General features: G+C 50.3%; 1 protein-coding gene across 3 annotated transcripts in view; it reads right to left on the bottom strand.

The window, feature by feature from the left end:
* Positions 1–47: 47 nt before the first annotated feature.
* HIF3A (hypoxia inducible factor 3 subunit alpha) overlaps positions 48–21,696 on the bottom strand; it is a 44,313-nt gene continuing 22,664 nt past the window's right edge. For all 3 annotated transcript variants that reach the window (XM_063139986.1, XM_063139985.1, XM_063139987.1), the window contains 12 exons: positions 19,499–19,583; positions 17,491–17,600; positions 16,148–16,362; positions 14,679–14,785; positions 11,767–11,914; positions 10,609–10,769; positions 9,862–10,094; positions 8,226–8,321; positions 4,127–4,506; positions 1,800–1,911; positions 1,545–1,650; positions 48–356 (listed from right to left, as the gene is read on the bottom strand). In XM_063139986.1, the coding sequence (XP_062996056.1) occupies positions 205–356; positions 1,545–1,650; positions 1,800–1,911; positions 4,127–4,506; positions 8,226–8,321; positions 9,862–10,094; positions 10,609–10,769; positions 11,767–11,914; positions 14,679–14,785; positions 16,148–16,362; positions 17,491–17,600; positions 19,499–19,583 (1,905 nt within the window). In that variant the 3' untranslated portion in view covers positions 48–204. The remainder of the gene's footprint in view (positions 357–1,544; positions 1,651–1,799; positions 1,912–4,126; positions 4,507–8,225; positions 8,322–9,861; positions 10,095–10,608; positions 10,770–11,766; positions 11,915–14,678; positions 14,786–16,147; positions 16,363–17,490; positions 17,601–19,498; positions 19,584–21,696) is intronic.

Genomic DNA, 21,696 nt, shown 5'->3' with positions numbered 1-21,696 from the left:
GAGGAGGGGAGGGGGGCGAGGAAGGGGTGGAGGAGGAGGAGGAGGAGGAGGAGGAGGAGGAGGAGGAGGAGGGGAGAGAGAAAGGAGACCCTCCCGCCCTGCCTCTCATGGATGATTCGGGGGTTGGATTTGGTTCCGTCCGTCCCATCTGCGGAGCAAGGAGTGTGGGATGAAGGTGCGGCGGTGGCGAGCGGAGCTGCCTTCTCAGGTGGCCTGCTCCAGTTCCACGAGGAGCTCCTCGCCCAGCTGAAAGTGCTCCCCGCTACGCACGGAGGCCTCGTCCTCGCCGTCGTACAGGGCCAGCTGAGAGAGCGCCGGTCCGTCCACCACAAAAGGCAGCATGTCCCCCAAGAGGCCTGGATGCAGGGGTGGAGTGGGGAGGGGAGGGGAACCAGACAAGGAGAGAAGCGGGCTGTGAGTGTTAGCATAGGTGCCTCCATTTTCGAAAGGAAGCTATGAAGTAGCCATTATACAGCAGGCGAAGTGTCACGTACGCGAGAGCGTCTCCTTGGATGTCTCCTTGGGTCTGTCTTATCTAATGGAAAACCTAGCCTCGGCTCCAGTGCAAAAGTTAGCTTGCAGTAACTTTGCTTAGAGTAGAGCAAAGGGGATTGTTTAGCATAAATTAGCTATGCTCCAGTGTTACGTTCTGATTGGCTCATGCTGCTACTGGGCACTGCCCCTTTCAAGCTTCAAATGCTGTGCTGAATTCCCTATTCTCTGCCTGACTGCTCGCCTTCAAGAGACCAGACCTTGATGACTAATCAATAAAGCGCTTTGAGCCCTCTGTCGCTGGAAGTGTGGAGTCGTGCTTAGGAGCTGATTGGATCTCGTCCCTGGGTGAAGAACATTGATCTAACATGAGGAGGCCAACTCTGGCTTTGTTATCATCACGGGGCAGGCAGGCAGCGCCACAGGTGGAGAGCGCACGGGGCGAGCAGAGAGTTGGGCCACTTGAGATAGTGGGACCAAAGCCCAGCCTCGTACCTGAGACACCCCAAACCTGGGGGAAAGCCGCAGCGGGAGCCATTTCAGCGGAGGCCGGTGGCTCTGATGTCAGCGGGGCGGTGAATCCGCTCCGGGTTTCAGTCAGAACCAGCCAGAACTCTAAAGGACAAGAGACCCCACCCCACCCCACCCCCTGGACCTGCTCCTTCTCTGCCCCATTGCATCTGCTGCTTCATCTGCCTCTTAAGCTGGCGAAGACGATGGTGATGGTAGTCAGGAAGGAGGAGCCGGGGATGCCACGGCCTCCTTGCCTCGCTGGCTCTCTGCCTGCCAAGCAAGCAGGCAAGCAAGCGGCAGCCATGATGAGAAAGAGGAGGAGGGGGAGGAGGAGCGAGAGCAGCCGGTGACCAGAGGCGCGATCGAGGGCGCCTTGTCCAAGGGCCCTTGCAGCAGCAGCGCTGCTGGGGAAGCCCTCTACGTGCCCCTCGGGTTAAGAATCTGGACCGCTGACCTGCCAGCGGGGCCGTGAGCGTTCTACCAAGCATTCCCCTAACGGCAACAAGGAAGTCAGCTCAGAACTATGCCGCCGCACTCACCCATTGGTTCCTCCAGCGACAGAAGCTTCCTGCCCAGGGCCACCGTGCTGCCAAAGCCCCGCTCAGACCTGGTATCCAGACACTCTTCCACGCTCAGCAGGAAACCCTGGTGGGACAGGAATGGTGGAGGCAAGAGCGCCAGGTACACCCCGGGCTGTGGGGAGGTTCAAAAGCCCTGTTCCAGGATGCCTCCCTCCCTCCTTCCTTCCTTCCCTCTCTGCCTCCCTCCTGTGGTCGGGTAATTCCAGCACATACCAGGCTAAGGGAAGGCATCAGAAATCCCTCCGGCTCATGCCCGTGGGCACGCTTAGGGGAGCCCGCCTCCAGGAAGAGCTCCCGCTCCTCTTCCACGCTCAGCTCCCGGGCTCTGTCAGAGGAACGGCAGAGAGGGACATGAGCAAAGGCAACACAACAAGCCAAGGTTAGGCAGCCGGGCAAAGCAACACTGCAGAGTCTGGCCCACAAAGAAGAGGGCTCCAACCAACACACCACATTAAAAAAAAAAAAGGTTTTAGTTGATTACATTTTTAAGAAGTGGTTACTAAAGTCTGTGCCTCTCTCCGTACAAGTGTGCCAGTGTGGTGTAGTGGCTAAGGTGTCGGACTGGGAGCCAGGAGATCCGGGTTCTAGTCCCCACTCGGCCATGGAAACCCCCTGGGTGACTTTGGGCCAGTCACAGACTCTCAGCCCAGCCTACCTCACAGGGTTGTTGTTGTGAGGATAAGGATTATGTACACCGCCTTGGGTTCCTTGCAGGAAAAGAGGCGGGATATAAATGTAATAAATAAATCAAATAAATAAAAACATTGTTCCCAACCAGGGCCATAGCTAGATGGGGCTTTATCCCGGGGCGATCCCCGGGATCGTCCCCGTGCATTCACATGACGCACAGGGGATCCCGGGATCAGGGAGGGGTGATCCCTCCCTTGGCCCGGGATATGGCCCTACACTTTAGGCCCGCTTTATTGGCGGTCTCAGAACATTCCGAGACCGCGGAACGTGTGGCCCACCGCCACGGTTTGTCCCAGCTCCTTGCGGTTACTCACGAGGAGCTGGGACCTGCACACATCGGGGGTGGGGTGGGGAAATGTTTTAAAAATAAAAAAAACACTTAACTTTTGCGCAAGAGCGCTCCCTCTTTAAAAAAAATTGGCGGGCGCAATCCTCTCCCTCTGATGTCGGCGCGCGCCATGTGTAAACAGAGGGGGAGATCTCAGAATAAAAATACCACAAGATCTTCACCCCTCCGTCACGTCTAGCTGAGGCCCAGGTCTGTAACCAACCCCCCAACCCCACATCTGTTGATTTTTAACACGCAGATGGATTGCAAGTACCAGAGAAAGATACATCCAGTATTCTTAGAGTTGGAGCATTTAAATTTTATTAATCAGCTAGATTAAAGTGTTTGGGTTTTTTTAAAAAAATGTATCCATCTGAGCCACTGAGAAGTTCCCTGGTCAATGAGGCAGTAGCTTTTTTAATTTTTCAAAAAGGTATTCCTTTACATGCAAGTTATTCTAAGAATTTCAGGCAGCAAGGTCTATCTTAGAGAAGTCATTTACTCCTGAGTATGAGTAGGAGACAGTGCCCCTCTTAAGATACAGGTGCAGGTGGTCTCTAGGGACACTAGTTCTCCCACAATGCCTGGCTCTAAGGAAGTAGCCCCTCCGAGCCAGGCATTGGGGCGGGCTAGTTGTCTGAAGAGGTCTGCTAGCCACATTTTCAGCCCATGTAGCTCTTCAGAGAGCTTGGTTGCTACTCACCCTAAAAGGGTCTGCAAAGTGGGTAACGGTGGTAATGGGTTAGGGAGGGAGACATGGTGGGCGGGTGGATGGGGGGACAGACAGATGGGGCAGGCAGGGGGGTAAAGGACGAGACGAGAGGGGTGGCGCACGTGCTCATTCGCTTCAGGAGGTGGGAAACCTTGTGGTGGCAGCTTTCGCTCCTTTTCATTGAACCCAGGTGAGACAGAGGATGCTCTGAAGGAGTACCTGGGCATAGTGATGGGCTAGTTGACAGCCAATAAACTGGGACTCAATGGTTTAGCAATAGCAAAAGCAAAAGGGCCCTTTCCCCACCTCCAAAATTAGGCTGTCAAAAAATCAAAGAAGCCGGGGGGTGGGTGGGTCGTGAACAGGGGTAGATTGATGTGTTAAATGGATTTAATTTGTTTATTAACTTCCAGTATTGGGAGGAATGACAACAACAAGTGAGACCCTTGATTCATCTAGCCCAGTATTGTCAACACTGACTGGCAGCAGCTCACCAAAGTTTCAGGCAGGATTCCTTCCTAGCGAAGAAGAAGAAGAAGAGGAAGAGGAAGAGGAAGAGGAAGAAGAGGAAGAGGAAGAGGAAGAAGAAGAAGAGGAAGAAGAAGAAGAAGAAGAAGAAGAAGAAGAAGAAGAAGAAGAAGAAGAAGAAGAAGAGGAAGAGGAAGAAGAAGAAGAAGAAGAGGAGGAGGAGGAGGAGGAGGAGGAGGTTTTATTGTTGTTGTTGTTAATAATATGCAACATTATTATTGTTTGTTAGCCACTCTAGAAGTAATTTGCAGAAGATTGGCATATAAATCTCACTAGACAGACCTCTTCCTGCCTCCCACAGAGGCCCCCTGGCCGTTCAGATTGGTCCCTTCCTGCACAGACTGGATCTTGACAGACGCCACCATCTCCACCACTTGCCCTGCTTCGCACGGGATGCTTCCGAGTGGCTGGCCGGGCCGGGCTTGGCTCAGGCTGGTGTCGCTGCCCCAGCGTGGGAGAGCAGCCGGTTCGGGCGGGCGAGGGGACACCCCATGGAAGCTTCTGGACCGAGGCCGCGGGGGTGGAGAGGTTGGCCGGGTTCCCGCCCCCAGCTCCCCACGTTTCTCGGCCAGCCACGGGGGGTGGTCGGTGCTGCTGAGCTGGAAGTCATCGTCCATAGAGATGTAGGGAGCCAGCATCTCCAGGTCCAGGCCTTCGTAATCCTGCAGAGGGCAGTAGAGAGTTATCACCCGTCATGGAGACACACAGAGTTTGAAGGAGGGATTTCGGTTTGGTGACAGGGATTTTATCAAAGTGTGCAAAGTTATTCATATACAGGGCGGAAAGAAACCAACATTAAAAGAAAAATTAAATCTGGAAGAAACTGAAAGGGATGCATGTAGTGATGGCCACCAATTTGGATGGCTTTAAAAGTGGGGTGGATAAATTCCTGGAGGCGAAGGCTATCTATGGCTACTAGCCCTGAGGGTTGTGTGCTATCTCCGGTATTCGAGGCAGTAAGCCTGTGTGCACCAGTTGCTGGGGAACATGGGTGGGAGGGTGCTGTTGCACCATGTCCTGCTTGTTCATCCCTGGCCGAGGGCTGGTTGGCCACTGCGTGAACAGAGTGCTGGACTAGATGGACCCTGGGTCTGATCCAGCATCAGGGCTCTTCTGATGTTCTTAATTCAGGTACAAAAAGCACCTGGAGTGACAGGTTTGCTTAATTAAAAGTCTGAGGATTTGGAAATATATTAACAAAGTTTTTTGATTTCTTATGTTCTTACGATTCTTCAGTCCAGCAGAGGACTTTTATCTTAAAGCTCCTGGTTTGAATCACTCGTACACCCAGCCACATTAGTGCTGAATAAAGATTGCCAACTCTTTTTCTCTGGAAGACTCCTCCTCTTTTAACAGCTACATGTCAGGCGGGTGCAACATGGTTCTCTCCCTGCTGGGAATAGCTGGACCTACTGAATTTGACAGGGGCGGATGGGCGAGGATTTCCTTTCTGTTCGTTTTCGGTAAGCATTCATCAACATTTGCAAAGTTCTTCCTATTCGGCAGAGAAAGAACTTAAAGAATGTGAATGTGGGAGAAAGTGAAACGGATGGTTTCAGCTATCCCTCATCTCCTAAGCAGGTTTTCCTCGCTCAATGTAGCCTTCGGTTTCAGGTTGGAAGAGAATCAGCGCCAAAAGCAGGCTGAAGGGTTCTCTGCTCCATGGATGGGCACAGCTGGCTTCCTTGATGGCAAAAAGGAGGGGAAATGGGTGGGTGTCGGTGTACGTGGCTCCTAGTGTCTGAGACAGCATCCCGTGGGGTCCTCAGGTCAAAGAAGGTTTAGGGCATAGGAACATATGAAGCTGCCTTATACTGCGTCGGACCCTTAGGGCATGTCTACACCTCCCAGCGATCCGGGAGGGAGGGGGGAGGATCTCGCAATATGCTGATTGCAAGATCCTCCCCCTGTGTTCACATGCGGCACACGACATCCAGGGAGGAAGGAGGATGTCACGCTCGCCATTTTTTTAAAAAAAGAATTCAGGATTCTAAAAAAAAATTTAATTTTTACTTTTTTAGTTTTTCGCTGGAGCGCAGGTACGTAAAAAAATTAAAATTAAAAAAGCCCTGATCCCACCCCACCCCACTCCCGATGGCCCTGGACTCTTCCTGTCCCAGCTCCTTCTCTCAGATGACCCCCGCTATTCGCGGGGAAGAAGCCGGGACAGGCATGCACACCACGGGGTCGTCCTCGGGATCGTCCCGGGACTGCGGGGAAAAAACCGAGAAAAAAGGGTATGGCAATATCCCAGGGAAATGGAGGGATCATCCCTCCCTGCTCCCGGGATCCCCTATACGTCATGAGGCTGCACAGGGAGAATCTCGGGATGATCCCGGGGATATTGCCTGGTGTAGACATGCCCCTGGTCTATCTAGACCAGTATTGTCGACACTGGCTGGCAGGTTTCAGGCAGGAGTCTTTCCAGCCCTCTCTGGACATGCTGCCATGGATCGAACCCGGGACCTTCCTCATGTGAGGAATTCCACAGGCCCTTCTCACATCAGTAGCGAGCTGCAAGTGGACTCACGCTCCCCCTCCCTTCTTTGCGCATCAGAGGAGAAGAGAGAACGCTCCCCCACCGCCCATTACGTACACATTCAGGGGACGAAGATTTGTTGTAATGCTAGCGAAAGCAAACCAGGACATCAAAATGCAGTGAGGTGTCTTGTTTTCGAGAGCTCCCTAAGCTCATACAAAACAGGAAGCGGTGGTTTACTCAGAAGTGGAAGAGGAAGTTTTTGCTCTCCTTCTCTTGCATGCGAAGGAAAGGAGAGGAGGAGCCTTGGTCCCGGCTCACTTGCTGTTTCCCACTTAAGCGTTTACGTCAGCCTGCCGCCATCCAGATGTGTTCGGCTGTAACTCCCGCACACCTGGACAGCACCAGGTTGGAGAGGACTGATTTTTTAAAAACGGTTTTTAATGCTTTATGTGTGTATGTTCTGTGTTTTAGAATTTTAAAATTTTATATACTCGTTTTTATCTTAATTTTAGAATTTCTGTAAACCGCCCAGAGAGCCCCGGCTATGGGAAAGGTATATAAGTGAAATAAATAAATAAATAAACTGGTCATCTGAACTGGGCCGCTGTCAGTCCTCGAGGTCCCTCAACCACATTTATTTATTTATTACATTTATATACCGCCCCACAGCCGAAGCTCTCTGGGCGGTTTACAACAGTTAAAAACAGTAAACATTAAAAAAAAAAAGTATATAAATTTTAAAAAACTATCAGGAACATATAGACAACCATAGAAAAACGACATTATCCATTTAAAAACAACAGTTCTGGGTATTTTATTTATGTATTACATTTATATAATTACATCTCTCTCCTGTTGGATCCAGACCAGTCAGTCACACTGATTCCCAGTGACGTCAGTGTGGAAAGTTACACCGTGACGAATGTGTTGATTTCAACTGGGACCAAAGTGCAACTAACGTGGCCTCGGTCTAGAGCGGAGGTGAGGAGCACGTGGCTCTCCGGGCGTTGTTGGACTGCCACTCCCATGTGCTCTAGCCAATAGTAGCGGCTAATGGGAATTGCAATCCAAAAAACATCTGGAAGGCCACATGGGAGCGTTCTAGAGAACTTTTAAGCCACCCAGGTAGGAATGATCATAGAATCATAGAATCATAGACTAGCAGAGTTGGAAGGGGCCTACAAGGCCATCGAGTCCAACCCCCTGCTCAATGCAGGAATCCACCCTAAAGCATCCCTGACAGAGGGCTGTCCAGCTGCCTCTTGAATGCCTCTAGTGTGGGAGAGCCCACAACCTCTCCAGGCAACTGATTCCATTGTCGTACTGCTCTAACAGTCAGGAAGTTTTTCCTGATGTCCAGCTGGAATCTGGCTTCCTGTAACTTGAGTCCGTTATTCCGTGTCCTGTACTCTGGGAGGATCGAGAAGAGATCCTGGCCCTCCTCTGTGTGACAACCTTTTAAGTATTTGAAGAGTGCTATCACGTCTCCCCTCAATCTTCTCTTCTCGAGGCTAAACCTGCCCAGTTCTTTCAGTCTCTCTTCATAGGGCTTTGTTTCCAGACCCCTGATCATCCTGGTCGCCCTCCTCTGATGTCGTTCCTGAGTTCAGTGTACAGAAACCAACGCACTGTTGGCATTGATTGAACCGGAATTGAAATGCTTGTAGCATAGTGTCTCACTTAGGCTCCCCCTCTGACTTGTGAAAGTCCCAGAACCATAAGGACTAGAAACTTGATTGGTTTTGTTTTAAAAGAAAAGTGAAAGCTGGCATTCTATGGTGGCTGAATCCAGTACCAAACTGAACCTACACGCATGGGGAGGGGGAGCCAAGTGCTCTTGGTCCAACCCTGAGAGTCCTGCCCAACGCAAGCCCTTCTCTGACCCACAACCGTTCGTACCTGCAGCGCGGTCTCCATTGACTGCACCTCCTTGTTGGAAGCGAAGAGCTTCTGGACGTTCTCCATGTCAAGAAGCAACTCTTCTGGCAGGTCGGTCTGGAGAGAGAGGAAATGAGATGAAACGGAAGAAGATCAGTGCGGATGTTCCATCCCCGTGCCAACTTCTACCATAGAATCCAGCATTTTTGCCGTCCCCTCCCCACAGCACTAGGTCAGATCTCAAAGAGAGTTCGTTCCTTCCAGGAAAACTGACCATAAGGTGAGATGTACAGTGTGAGAACACAGATGTATTCTCCTCCTCCCTCAGAGCCTAGGCTCAGGTCCAGGTTATTTGAAAGCCCGTATTCTCCCTTATGAGCCTGCCCGTGCTTTGAGATCTTCTGGAGAAGCCCTTCTTTCAGTCCCACCATCTTCACAGGTGCGCTGGGTGGGAACACGGGAGAGGGCCTTCTCGGTGGCTGCTCCGGTGCTTTGGAACTCTCTTCCCCGGGGAAGCTAGACTGGCTCCCTCCTTGATGGGCTTTCGGAAGCAGGCTAAAACTTGTTTGTTCCAGCAGGCCTTTGGAGAGTAATCTGGCCCTCCATTTATATTAATGTCTTATAATTTTGTTGTGTATTTTAAATGTTTATGGTTCCCCTCCCCCCAATGTATGTTTTAAACTTTGTAAGGCCGCCTTGAGGCCCAGCATTGGGCAAAAGGTGTGATACTACTACTACTACTACTACTACTACTAATAATAATAATAATAATAATAATAATAATAATAATAATAATCCCATGTATTTAGTATATTTTTGAATATTATTGTGATGTTGTTGTAGTTTTATATTGTTAAATATTGTACATTGTTAAATATTGTTGTAGTTTTAATTTTTGTAAATCGCCCAGAGAGCTTCGGCTATTGGGCGGTATAAAAATGCAATAAATGAAATGAAATGAAATGATACAGGCCTATTGATTTCAAGCACTTTTACTCCGCTCTTCAGCCGAAAAGGCTCCCAGGGAATGGCTTGCAGATCAATTCAACACAAGACACAACCGTTTCCTCATCTTGCAGTAGAGGGGTGTGCAGTTTTTGTAAAATCGGTTCCATCTACATTTTGCAGATTGTCAGGTGCCTTTCATTCCGCCACTCATGGATGGAATCCGTTTTTTTCCAATTTCCCACATTTGTGAAAATTCACATTTGCGCGAATCCCTCCCAAAATGTGCGGTTTCACACTTTAGCCTTTTGGGCAGTGTTTTGGTGGGTTTTTTTACATATTTTTCAGACAGCTAACTTTAAGTAAAACTTCAGAAAGTAAAAAAACACCAGTCCGCAAGGCCACAGAGTCCGTGTGACTCGGGAAAAGTCGGTCCACGGCGGAATCCCCAGTTCGGAATCATGGAAATCCAAACGCACTGGATTCCATTGCGATTTCCCTGACTACCCTGTCATACATCGCTCCCTCCTCTCTCTCAGGCCATCAGATGTGGCCCAATCTCCACAACACGCCTGCAACGGAGCACCCCACCCCCACCTCCAAGGTAGCCCCGACATGGGCCATCAACTTGCCCAGCCTCTACGAAACCCAACCTGCCGTTCCCGTCAACAGACCACCCCCACCCCCACACCCCATCCTGCCATTTCCTTACCGGGCTGCTTCTTCCAGAAGCCTTCTTGGCAACCGGAGCCGGCTTGGGAGGTGTGGCCATGGGCCTCGCCCGCAAAGCCCCTCCTGCTTGGCTCTGGGCCCCAGGGGGGTCGAAGATGGGTCCCAGCAGTTTCTGGAGGTCGGGGCTGCAGAAGCGTTTGGGGTCGAGCTGCAATTCCTCCTCGCTGATGTTGGCAGGACGCAGGAAGGCCAGGATTTTTGGGCCGCGCAGCTCTGGCAGGGGGGGAAGGAGAGAGAGCAGTAGTTTATTTATTATATTTACAAGATATAATTTATTACATTTATTATATTTCAGTGCGGTATACAAGAGAAAATGAAAATAAAAACAGAATAAAACAGTTAAAACAAATTTTAAAAGATGTAAAAACAATGACGCAAGGCTGGCTATTAAGGAAAGGCTTCCTGGAATAAAGATGTTTTCAGGAGGCGCCGAAAGGAGTACAAAGTTGGCACCTGCCTGACCTCCAGAGGCAGGGAATTCCACAGGAGGGGGGCCACCACGCTGAAGGCTCTGCCCCTGGTGGACTCCAATCGGAGGACGGGTCTATGTGGAACCACCAGGAGCAAGCCCTCGGATGACCACAGTGACTGGGCAGTTTGGTAGGGGAGAAGGCGCTCTCTCAGATATCTCTCAGGTAGTTCTGAGAGGCGGGTGGGCCTTGCGTATTTCCTCCCCTCAAACTGCCCACCCTCCTCGCCCAATTGCTCAACCGCCATCCTTCCTTACCGAAGCTGAGGTTGATGATCGTGTCTCCCCCGTTGGGGTCCAACTCATCCAGAGCCCCATCGGAGTCCAGTCCTTCGAGGGAGGGTGGGGGCAGCCGGCGATGTTCCCCTTGCCGGTCCGTCTGCTCCAAGGACAGCACCAACCCCATCTCCTCCACTTGGCTGCAAAAAGGCGTCAAGGCAAAGCGGATGTTAGCCAAGCACCGCTGGGCCGGCAACACGCCCCCTCCCTGCAACCAGCCGAGGCCAAGACCGTGTTGCAGCAGGGAGTGTTACGAGACGATCCACTTAGCCCACTCAGCTCAGGGGAAAGCCGTGTCCGACTTGCTGCTTTTAAAGAATTCCCAACCATCCCCAAAGTGTCCAAGAACCAGACTACCACCGGTGCGGTGGACCCAAGGCTCGCAGGGCCACAGGGCCGGCAGGGAGGCTGATGTCATCGGCAGCCCCCTGAGAATTCCCGGTTCCCTCTGAGCTGGGGGTGATGGGGACTGTAGTCCAACACCTTTGGAGGGCACCAGTTGGGGCAGGTTGCCCTGCCTCCTGGACAATCCACAATATGGGTCTTATTGAAAAATATCTAGCACAGAATCATAGAATAGCAGAGTTGGAAGGGGCCTACAAGGCCATCGAGTCCAACCCCCTGCTCAAGGCAGGAATCCACCCTAAAGCATCCCTGACAGGTGGTTGTCCAGCTGCCTCTTGAAGGCCTCTAGTGTGGGAGAGCCCATCACCTCCCTAGGTCACTGATTCCATTGTCGTACTGCTCTAACAGTCAGGAAGTTTTTCCTGGTGTCCAGCTGGAATCTGGCTTCCTTTAACTTGAGCCCGTTATTCCATGTCTTGCACTCTGGGAGGATCGAGAAGAGATCCTGGCCCTCCTCTGTGTGACAACCTTTCAAGTCCTTGAAGAGTGCTATCATGTCTCCCCTCAATCTTCTCAATTTGGAAAACGTATGTCGGGTTGGGTTTTCAAGAGGTTTTGACAAGGTAGTTCAAGGAGATCTGCTCGTTCCGTCCCATTCATCCGCATCTCCAACCAAAATCCAGTTAAACTCTTCACATTCATTGTTCCTACAACCTCCGGTCCAGGCTTGCTTGTCCTTTCCCCTGTGCGGACAGACCGACCAAACCCCACCGCCCCGTCCCGGAATCTGACCTCAAAATGAAGTGAACGCAGACGATGCTCTCGGGCTGGGAATTTTTGCTGCTGGAGATGACTGTGGCTTGGGTCTGGGTCCACAGGTAGCCGCCGTTCCTAGCCAGGAAACGGTACTGCCCGGTCATGGCCTGCCCTTTGCTCAGCACTACCAATAGGAAGTGAAACACAGACAGTCTAGAACAGACAGACAAACGGATGAGCTGGAAGACAGGGGAGGAGACAGTGAGCCGGAACAGGATTCTCTTACTCTTTCTCTCTGTTAAGAAATTGCTTGCCAGAACTGGGAAGTCGTCCCCCCTCCCACCAGGGGTAAATTTAGTCTCCTCCCTATATGACACAGAAGTTCCCAGCCTCTATCATGCCTGCCGCCCTCTAAGACCAGCCTTTCCCAACCTGGTGCCATTCGGACTACAGTACCCATCACCCCCAGCACACACATATGCACACCATGCTGCCTTGGAATGATGGGTGTTGCAGTCCAACACATCTGGCAGGCACCAGGTTGGAGAAAGAGGGTCCTGTATGGACATATCCGGACTATGTAAATTGGTATGACATTTGCCCCCCTCTTCCTGGGGAAAAGTGGGAATTGTAGTCTGTGAAAGGAGGTGCTAAGTGTAACGCTGGTTCACATGATCAAACAAGCTGCTGTGGGTTTAAATAACCCTACAATAAGCCATGGGTTATTTGTGGGTTGTTTTCCCTTCAAAGAAGCTTTGGCGCCCGGGTTCAGATGACATGACAATTTACACCCGAGTGGGTAATTAGGGAAATGGTTCCCGGCATATTAAAATGTGGTGGTTCGTTTTGATCATGTGAACCGGGTAAGAGACTTATCAGCACCTCGCCAGGCTATAATTCCCAGGATTCTTTGGGGGAAGGCAAGGCTGTTAAAACAGACACCAAATCGATGTGTCTAAGCAGAGGTGTGTCGTTCTGTTTCCTTTCAAACCTTGAGGGGTGTTAAAATCAAAAACCACAAACTTGTGTTATGATAAAAATTAAGCAATAAGGCCACATTCTTTTCCTGTTATGCTCTTTTAACTATATTTGTTGACTCACCAACAGCCCTACTCTGTCGCAAAAGTTAGCTTAACTCACACAAGAGCTGGGTTCTTACAAAAAGCTCTGCTTTAATTCTTCTAAAGATGAGTTCAGTTGAATTGCTGAAGTGGTTAAGCCACTAATTAGATATTTTGGGACTGATAGTGTGAGCTGCCCCATTTCCTCACTCTGTCATCTTTCAAAGGAATTCTGTGGGGGGTTTCGCCACTTCCCTGTGGCGTGTTAAGACATTCACCTGAACAGCCAGCCTCCTTTCATGCTAGCTCAGTCACCTTACAATTCACCTCCAGAGCTAACACCAACGGAAAGAAAGGAAGGCAAGAACCCACGGGGAAATTAACCGGTGGAAATGCACAGTGACGTGGGGAAATCAGGGGAACCAGGAGCTGTCTGTCGAAGGAATAAACCAACATGCTTGTTTCCTAAGCCTCCACTTCCCATTTGTGTCTCTAAAACAGTAAGGACTAGGAGCTTATTTTTTAAAGCACATGCAGAAAAACTGAGAATGGCAACATTTTAAAGAGGTCAGCTAATCTGCACTAGAATGCCTAATTCATAGAAGGCCACGCACCACGGTTCCTTCCTTCCTGTAGCTTCAGCGCATAATTTATTTAACCTTATGGTCGCTGATTTACCACAAGAATAAACGTAGGACTTCTTCAAACTGTTTCTAACTGTGAGATTCAGGAATGCCAGAAACCACAGCCTAAATGAGCCCTTTCACCTACCCTACGTTCCGGGTTATATATACTCTCGCGTGCCTGCTTATATATCCGAATTCTGCATGAAGCTAAACCCCCTGACCTGCATGCATTATGCAAGGTAAATTAACATCTAACTATTAATATTGCATCGTTGAATCTGCTTTCACTGGCCATAGCGAGAGAACAAGGAATAAGCTGTTTGGTGTCTGACATTTCACCAGATTCCTCCCACATATCTGCAAGCTTCTCTTAGCCATCTTAAGGTCTAGAAACTTAGTTGAAAAGAAATGAAAGCCAAGTCAGCCAGTGTTGATTTCAGTTCTCGATACTACATTTAATTTTATTTATTTATTTATTTACTTACTTACTTAAACATTTATATCCCCGCCCTATATCAATGAGATCTCAGAAGACGTTTACTTCTTGGGAGGAGAGCAATGACAAATCTTGATAAAATAGTTAAGAGCAGAGACACCACACTGACAACAAAGGTCCGCATAGTTAAAGCAATGGTATTCCCCGTAGTAACCTCTGGCTGCGAGAGCTGGACCATAAGGAAAGCTGAGCGAAGGAAGATAGATGCTTTTGAACTGTGGTGTTGGAGGAAAATTCTGAGAGTGCCTTGGACCGCAAGAAGATCAAACCAGTCCATACTCCAGGAAATAAAGCCAGACTGCTCACTTGAGGGAATGGTATTAAAGGCAAAACTGAAGTACTTTGGCCACACAATGAGAAGACAGGATACCCTGGAGAAGAGGCTGATGCCAGGGAAAGTGGAAGGCAAAAGGAAGAGGGGCCGACCAAGGGCAAGATGGAGGGATGATATTCTGGAGGGGACAGACTTGACATTGGGGGAGCTAGGGGTGGCGACAGCCGACAGAAAGCTCTGGCGTGGGCTGGTCCATGAAGTCACAAAGAGTTGGAAGCGACTGAACGAATAAACAAAACCTATATCAATGAGATCTCAGGGTGGTGTACAGATAAAAGTACATTCTGCACTCTGCCAAGGCTGCTATAGAGCAATCAGAGAAAGTGCTCTCTTTTTTTCCTGCAGGGAATGTTTATTTCGAGATCGGGATCTCACTCTCGAAAATATGGGGGAGGAAAGAACAGGCAAGGCTTGGGGCAGGCATGACTTACAGGTGTTGATGCTCTTGCTGACGGAATCGGAGTCCAGGGCGTGGATGTACTCGTAGATGGAACAGCCAAGCAAGTCTTCAGGGGTGTAGCCAGCCACCTCCGCAATCCTGCCCAGGGAGACAGGGAGTGAGGGACACCCAGAATGAGGCAGCGATGCAGACTTCCCACGGCTGAGGCCATGATTCCAGCTTGCCTACACATTTAGAGAAACTGCCACACCCCTATCTTTTGGGCTCAGGCACCCCAAAGACAGTTCCCTTGCTGGCAGGAAGTGCTTGACAACGCCAAGGCCTCCTGCTTGTCCACCGTCCCTTCTTAACTGGGGTATCCGAGGATCTCAAAAATCGATGAAGCGAAGGAAGGTGGGAGACACACACGCACACGACAGTGCCGCCAAACCCCCACCCCACCAAACTCAACCAAGGGGCAAGCGCTGTGGTCACCATTCATGGACAGTGCCGGATACCCACCCATTCCACCAGCGTGTACAAGAAGGCGCCCCCAAATCACCACTTCACAAAACAGTCACAACCGTTCAGGGCAAGATCATGGCAAAGATTAAAATTCATCCGCTGGAAGTCCACTCTCGACGGGAACTTTGGCAGACTAGATTTGGCCTCTTCCTTGGCTGCAGTCACAGATGTCTGCGTGGCAGCAACAGCAGTGATGGCAAATTTATTGATTTGTTTTTATTTAAACAGCCCTTCTCCGTGAGCCCCTTGCAAAGGCGGCTACTAGGAGGAGGGCCTTCTCCGCTGTGGCACCCCGGCTGTGGAATGAGCTCCCCAGAGAAGTCCGCCTGGCGCTGACACTGTACTCCTTCCGTCGCCAGCTGAAGACCTTTTTATTCTCTCAGTATTTTAACACTTAATTTTAACTTAAATTTAAATTTTACAGTTCTAACTCTGTATTTTAATCTCATATCAATTTCTGCTGCGTGGTTTTTATCCTGGTTGTGTTTTTTATACTGTATTTTTTGTATTTGTGTTTTTAGACTGTTGGTTGTTTTATTATGGTTTTAATTTTTGTGAACCGCCCAGAGAGCTCCGGCTATTGGGCGGTATAAAAATGTAATAAATAAGTAAATAAATAAATACATTTCTTGGGCGCCTTTCAGGGCAGAATCCCTCCCAAGGCGGCTTGCAACCATACACAGAACGGTATAAACGTTAAAAGCAATAAAATCACAGGCAGTAAAATATCAGTTAAAGACAATAAAAAGTTAACAGTAAAAACTAACAAATAAAAACAAGAAGGGGGAGTAGCAGCAAAACAGTATCCATTTTTGAGAAGGCCATAGTAAAATAAGACATTTTTAAGGCCTTCTCAAAAGCCTTTAAGGATGGTGCAGGGCGGACCGCCAGTGGGAGGGGCCAAACCCGCCCCTAGAGGGGTGGGTTTGGCCCCTCCCTCTGCTGTTGACGACTGTAAAGCCCAACATTTCCCAGCATGCACTGCCTTCTGCTCACCTGTCATCACAGTAGGTAAACTTCATGTCCATGGTGTGGCGGCTGAGGAAGGTGCCGCTGTCCAGGGGTGTCTCAATGTTGGCCGGGTGCGGGATGGCCTCACAGATCAGCACCAGGCACCGTAGCGGGGGCTCCACGAAGCCATTCTCTGCCTCCTTCCCCTCAGCCGGCTTGGCAGGCACGTAGGACCGCATGTGCCCGGCGCAATGCAGCACCTGCAGGGACAGGAGCACGGGGAAGAACAAGCAGCGCATCAAGGCCGCTGCTAGGCCCGGAGGGCTTTTGCCTAGGGTGACCCTATGGAAAGGAGGACAGGGCTCTTGTATCTTCAACAGTTGCATAGAAAAGGGAATTTCAGCAGGTGTTGGTAAAATGAGTACCCAGTTAGCTGGGGGAAAGGGAATCACGGCCAGGGAAGGCAACGGCAAACCACCCCACTATAAGGCCTGCCAAGAAAACGTCAGCGACTGGCGTCCCTCCAAGAGTCAGTAATGACTCAGTGCTTGCACAAGAGGTTCCTTTCCTTCCTTTTCCATTTGTATATAGGGAGAACCTGGTGGAATTCCCTCTTCATCACAACAGTTAAAGCTGCAGGAGCTATACTAGAGTGACCAGATTTAAAAGAGGGCAGGGCACCTGCAGCTTTAACTGTTGTGATGAAGAGGAAATTTCCCCAGGTTCTCCATATATACAAATGACACCTGCTGGAATTTCCTTTTCAAAACAGCTGTTAAAGATCCAGGAGCCCTGTCCTCCTTTTCATATGGTCACCCTACTTTTGCCTCGCTCACTCATCCAGACACGCCCCCTTCAGACAGAAGGGTGGAGGGGCCGTGGCTCAGTGGCAGAGCCCTTGCTTCGCATACGGAGGGACCCAGTTTCGAACCCCGGCATCTCCAAGTAAACCAGGATAAACCCTGCCTGAAACCCGGGAGAGAGCAGCTGCCAGTCAGTGTTGACAATACTGGGCTAGACAGACCAAGGATTGGACTCACTGTGCCCTAAACCAGTGGGACCAACTTTTTGGGAGCTGAGGACTGAGTGAGATGTTGGCTTGGGGACTGGGAGCCTCATTCACCTACACGTTTTCCTCCTTTTTGCCATCCATAATGGAGCAGGGAGCTGCTGCCAGCCAGTGTCAACAATACTGGGCTGGATGGACCAAGTGGCTTCCTATGTTCCTAGCAAGCAACCCGTGCTGGCTGGGGAGTGCTGGGGGTTGCAGGACTTTTTTTTCCTTTTGGAGCATGCATAGGAGTGCACCCTTAATATCTCCCCCAATCTGTTCCCCCCCCCCCGCACCCCACCCCCCCAGCTCCATGCGCACCGCTTTAGACACTCACTTTCCAGGTAGCCGACTTGAGGTTGACGGTGCGCCCCCTGGTGGTGAGCGTGCTCTTCATGCGCAGAGAGAAGTTGCGTTCCGTCTTCACTTCTTTCTTCTTTGAGAAACCTGGGAAGGATCCGGGATCACACGTCCATCAAGATGTGGGGCACCTGCGCCCAAAGGATGGGGCCGGAAGAGGGGAGGAGTTTGGTGTGTGGTGGGGGGCGGGGGGCGGGCACAGAGAGCGGGGAAGGGGCTGCTTCTCTTCTGGCATGAAATGGAGAACGGGAAATCTAGTTTGAGACGCTGAGAGTTTATTACAAGATGGTGACTTTGAGGCATTCAAAGCAATTCCCCTGCGTTTTTGTCTTATGTACTTATTTATTACATGTATATACTGCCTCATAACCAAAGCTCTCTGGGCGGTAATCCCTACAACCACCCTGCAAGGGAGGATTCGTATTCCTGTTTTGCAGACAGAGGTCTGAGGCTGAGAAAGATTAATTCCAGCCAGCCAGGCCTTCTTTGAGGATACTCCATTCCATTCCCCCTTCCTGGACCGGATTTTTCACCCTTCTTGCTTCTGCAAAGGTCACTCAGTGTCCTAGGCACTGAGCTTGCACAGCCCTCACTGGGCTGATTTCCTAGCCTCGTGTGGCGCAGAGCGGTAAAGCAGCAGTTTCTGCAGCTGAAACTCTCCCCACGGCCTGAGTTCGATCCCAGCGGAAGCGGGTTTCAGGCAGCCAGCTTGGGTTGACTCAGCCTTCCATCCTCCCAGGGTCGGTAAAATGAGTACCCAGTTAGCTGGGGGAAAGGTAATAACGTCCAGGGAAGGCAACGGCAAACCACCCCGCTATAAGGCCTGCCAAGAAAACGTCAGCGAAAGCTGGCGTCCCTCCAAGAGTCAGTAATGACTCAGTGCTTGCACGAGAGGTTCCTTTCCTTCCTGTCCCCTTTCATTCCTTTCCCCCACATTAATCCCCCCCTATTTTTAAGAACCTTGGAGTTCCCAAAACCTGCCAATCCCTCCCTCTCTCTTGTACGTGGATGGTGCCATTCTGGCTACACAAGATCCACACTCAAGAGGATGAGTTCACTATTTACATCGGACGTAAGAAGAGTCCTGATGCTGGATCAGACCAAGGGTCCCTCTAGCCCAGCACTCTGTTCCCACAGGGGCCGACCAGCTGCCCACGGGGAGCCCACAAGCAGGACATGAGTGCAACAGCACCCTCCCACCCATACCTGGAGGAGAAGGCTATCCATGGCTAATAGCCCTGATGGTTGTGTGCTACCTCCAGTATCCGAGGCAGTAAGCCTGCGTGCACCAGTTGCTGGGGAACATGGGTGGGGTTGGCCACTGTGTGAACAGAGTGCTGGACTAGATGGACCCTTGGTCTGATCCAGCAGGGCGCTTATGTTCCCCAGCCACTGGTGTACACAGGCACACAATGATACTGGGATGAAGGAGTCATTGGCCAGAGATCCAGAAAGCGCATCACGGCAAGGGGGTGACCAACTTGGCCCCACCTATCAGCCACAGAGGGAACAGCTGCAAAGAGGAACACACTGACACCTCCCTGGGACTGCAGACTCTGGCCTCCTTCATCAGCCAGATCCAAGGGCCACTTGGAGGCTGCACCCCTCTGACTCCCAGGATAAACAGCATGGCACGGAGGAGACCGACCTGGCCTTATACGTTCAGCCAGAGAAGGAACTACTGCAGGGAGCCTTGCTTTGCCCCTTTCCCACCAGAAAGAACGCGTGTAAGAACTTCAAACTAAGAAATGGTGCCTGAGTTTTGCTTTTTTCCTCCTCCCTCCCAGTCGCTTTTCTTTTCGTGCCGTGTCTTTTCGTGCCTGTAGACCTGAAGGCAGGGACTGTCTCATTAATACGCTCTGGGAACCCTTTGAGTCCAAAGAGCGGGGTTAAAATACTGTGAATGAATAAATCGATGTGTGCATCAGGGAGGGGAGATTGCAGACGCGTTTTCCCCAAGGACAGGATGGTGAGTAGAGACTCACCCTGCCTGGGGCTCAGTACATCTTGAAGCTCTTCTTGATCGCAGGGATGAATGAAGTCAAAGACGCTGTGTCCAATGAGCTCCAGCTAGTGGAAGAAAGGGGGAAAGATAATCAGGGACGTCAGAAAGCAGTCGGCGGGGGGGGGGGGGGGGAGGCTGGAGGCAGCGCACTGTCTCCGCTAAGCCGCAGCGGATAAGCACAGCGCCATATGCTAGAACACGTGCCAGCGACAGCGAGTCGCCAAGAGCTCACCGATTGGGCAGGGCTCCCCAGAGCCAGCCAATCAGAAATCCCACCCCCTCCCTATGTTCCCTTTCATCCTCCCACGTAGGTCATTAAGAACTTTGAAGCCAGATCACATATTGGGAAGAGCACATTTCCTTGAACGCATTTGACCTGCTCGTTTGAGACGTCTCCCTTTCGTCTTCAGTCCCAGCTTTTGCGAGCGTTTAAGACAGCCTTCCTCAACCTGGGGCGCTCCAGATGTGTTGGACTACAACTCCCAGAATGCCCCAGCCAGCTCTGCTGGCTGGGGCTTTCTGGGAGGTGCAGTCCAACACATCTGGAGCGCCCCAGGTTGAGGAAGGCTGGTTTAAGAGCTGGTGGGTTAGCAGAAGTTCCTAAAATCACTGGCTGTGCTACAATTGGTACAGTTAGGCAGCGGTAAAAAATGAAACTTCCAGTTGCCGAGACCGGTTTGGCAGTAAACAAACTCGCTTATTTTCAGCAACGACGTGATTGCTTTTCCGTTACAAAAGGAGGAAAGTTGAAGCAAAAGCAGAGAGGTTTGCAAAATACTTAAGAGTGACACAGTTGGAGCAAACAGAAGATCATTCCATTTCCATCAGGTTTTGGCGGAGAAGCAAATTCCACAAATGTTGGAAGTGCAAATTGGAACATTCGGTCCGGCTCTCTTAATGTTGTTTTCCTGAGAGCTCCATTCCCCCCACAAAAATGGGGGGGGGGATTCCCCCACTTATTTATTTATTTATTTATTTTATTGCATTTCTATACCGCCCAATAGCCGGAGCTCTCTGGGCGGTTCACAAAAATTAAAACCATTCAAAGTATAAAACAACAGTATAAAACCATAATGTAAAATACAATATAAAAGCTCAACCAGATCAAAACAGCAGCAATGCAAAATTACAAATTTAAAACACCCAAGTTAAAATTTATTTATAGACTGTTAAAAGGCTGGGAGAATAAAAAGGTCTTCACCTGGCGTCTAAAAGCATATAATGTAGGTGCCAAGCGAACCTCCTTAGGGAGCTCATTCCACAGCCGGGGTGCCACAGCAGAGAAGGCCCTGCTCCTGGTAGCCACCTGCCTCACTTCCTTTGGCAGGAGCTCGCGGAGAAGGACCCCTGAGGATGACCTTAGGGTCCGGGCAGGTACATATGGGAGGTGAACCAATTGTGCTGTGAACACCCCATTTTAAAGGTCACTGTTTCTGGCCCTAGACACTGATATTGCTTGGAGTGAGAGGACGTGGCCACATTAAGTCCATAGTTTAGCATTGCAAAAATGAGCAGCAGCAAACCTCAGGCCGTGCACTTCCCCAGTCCCCTTTCTTTCTCTGGCACAGCTGTGAGATCAGAAGCTTGTTGCTCCCATTTTAGATTAGCAACGGTTTACTAGGTCGTCGAAACCCTAAACTGTGGTTTACATTAACTATGGTTCGTGGAAACAAGTCAACTTCATAACAAACTCAGTCTTAACCATGGCTTGTTTCAAACAAACCATGGTTAAGACTGAGCACAGTTTGTTGAGTTTGGACGACATGGGACACTGTGGTTGGTCTGAAATGGGGGGAAAAGCTTATTTTTTTCCTTGCAGCTGTGCCAGGGGAGGGGGAGGCTAAACTCATTTTCGGAATGTCAAACTATGCTTTAGCCTTTTGTCTGAACATGGTGGGCTGCTCCCTTCCTCCTGGACTCCATTATAAGGAAGTCACCACCTGGAAAGAACAGCTTGGCATGATCTCTCATCCTGAAATCAACGTTGCAAGTTTGAGGAGCCAATTTTCCAATTCCTTTGCTGTCTTTCTATTACAGGCCAGGGCTGCCTATGCAGAAATTCCCAAATGTTGATAAAAATGGTTTGCCACGACCCCCCACATCAGAGATTCACCCCTCTTTCTGCCTAGACTTGCTGAGAACCTACCTGTGGAATGGATTTGAGTGGGCACACATTCA

Source organism: Elgaria multicarinata, chromosome 13, assembly GCF_023053635.1.
Source record: "Elgaria multicarinata webbii isolate HBS135686 ecotype San Diego chromosome 13, rElgMul1.1.pri, whole genome shotgun sequence".
Classification (NCBI taxonomy): Eukaryota; Metazoa; Chordata; class Lepidosauria; order Squamata; family Anguidae; genus Elgaria; species Elgaria multicarinata.
Note: the sequence above shows the minus strand (reverse complement) of the source record. Positions and strands in the feature narration are given on the sequence as shown.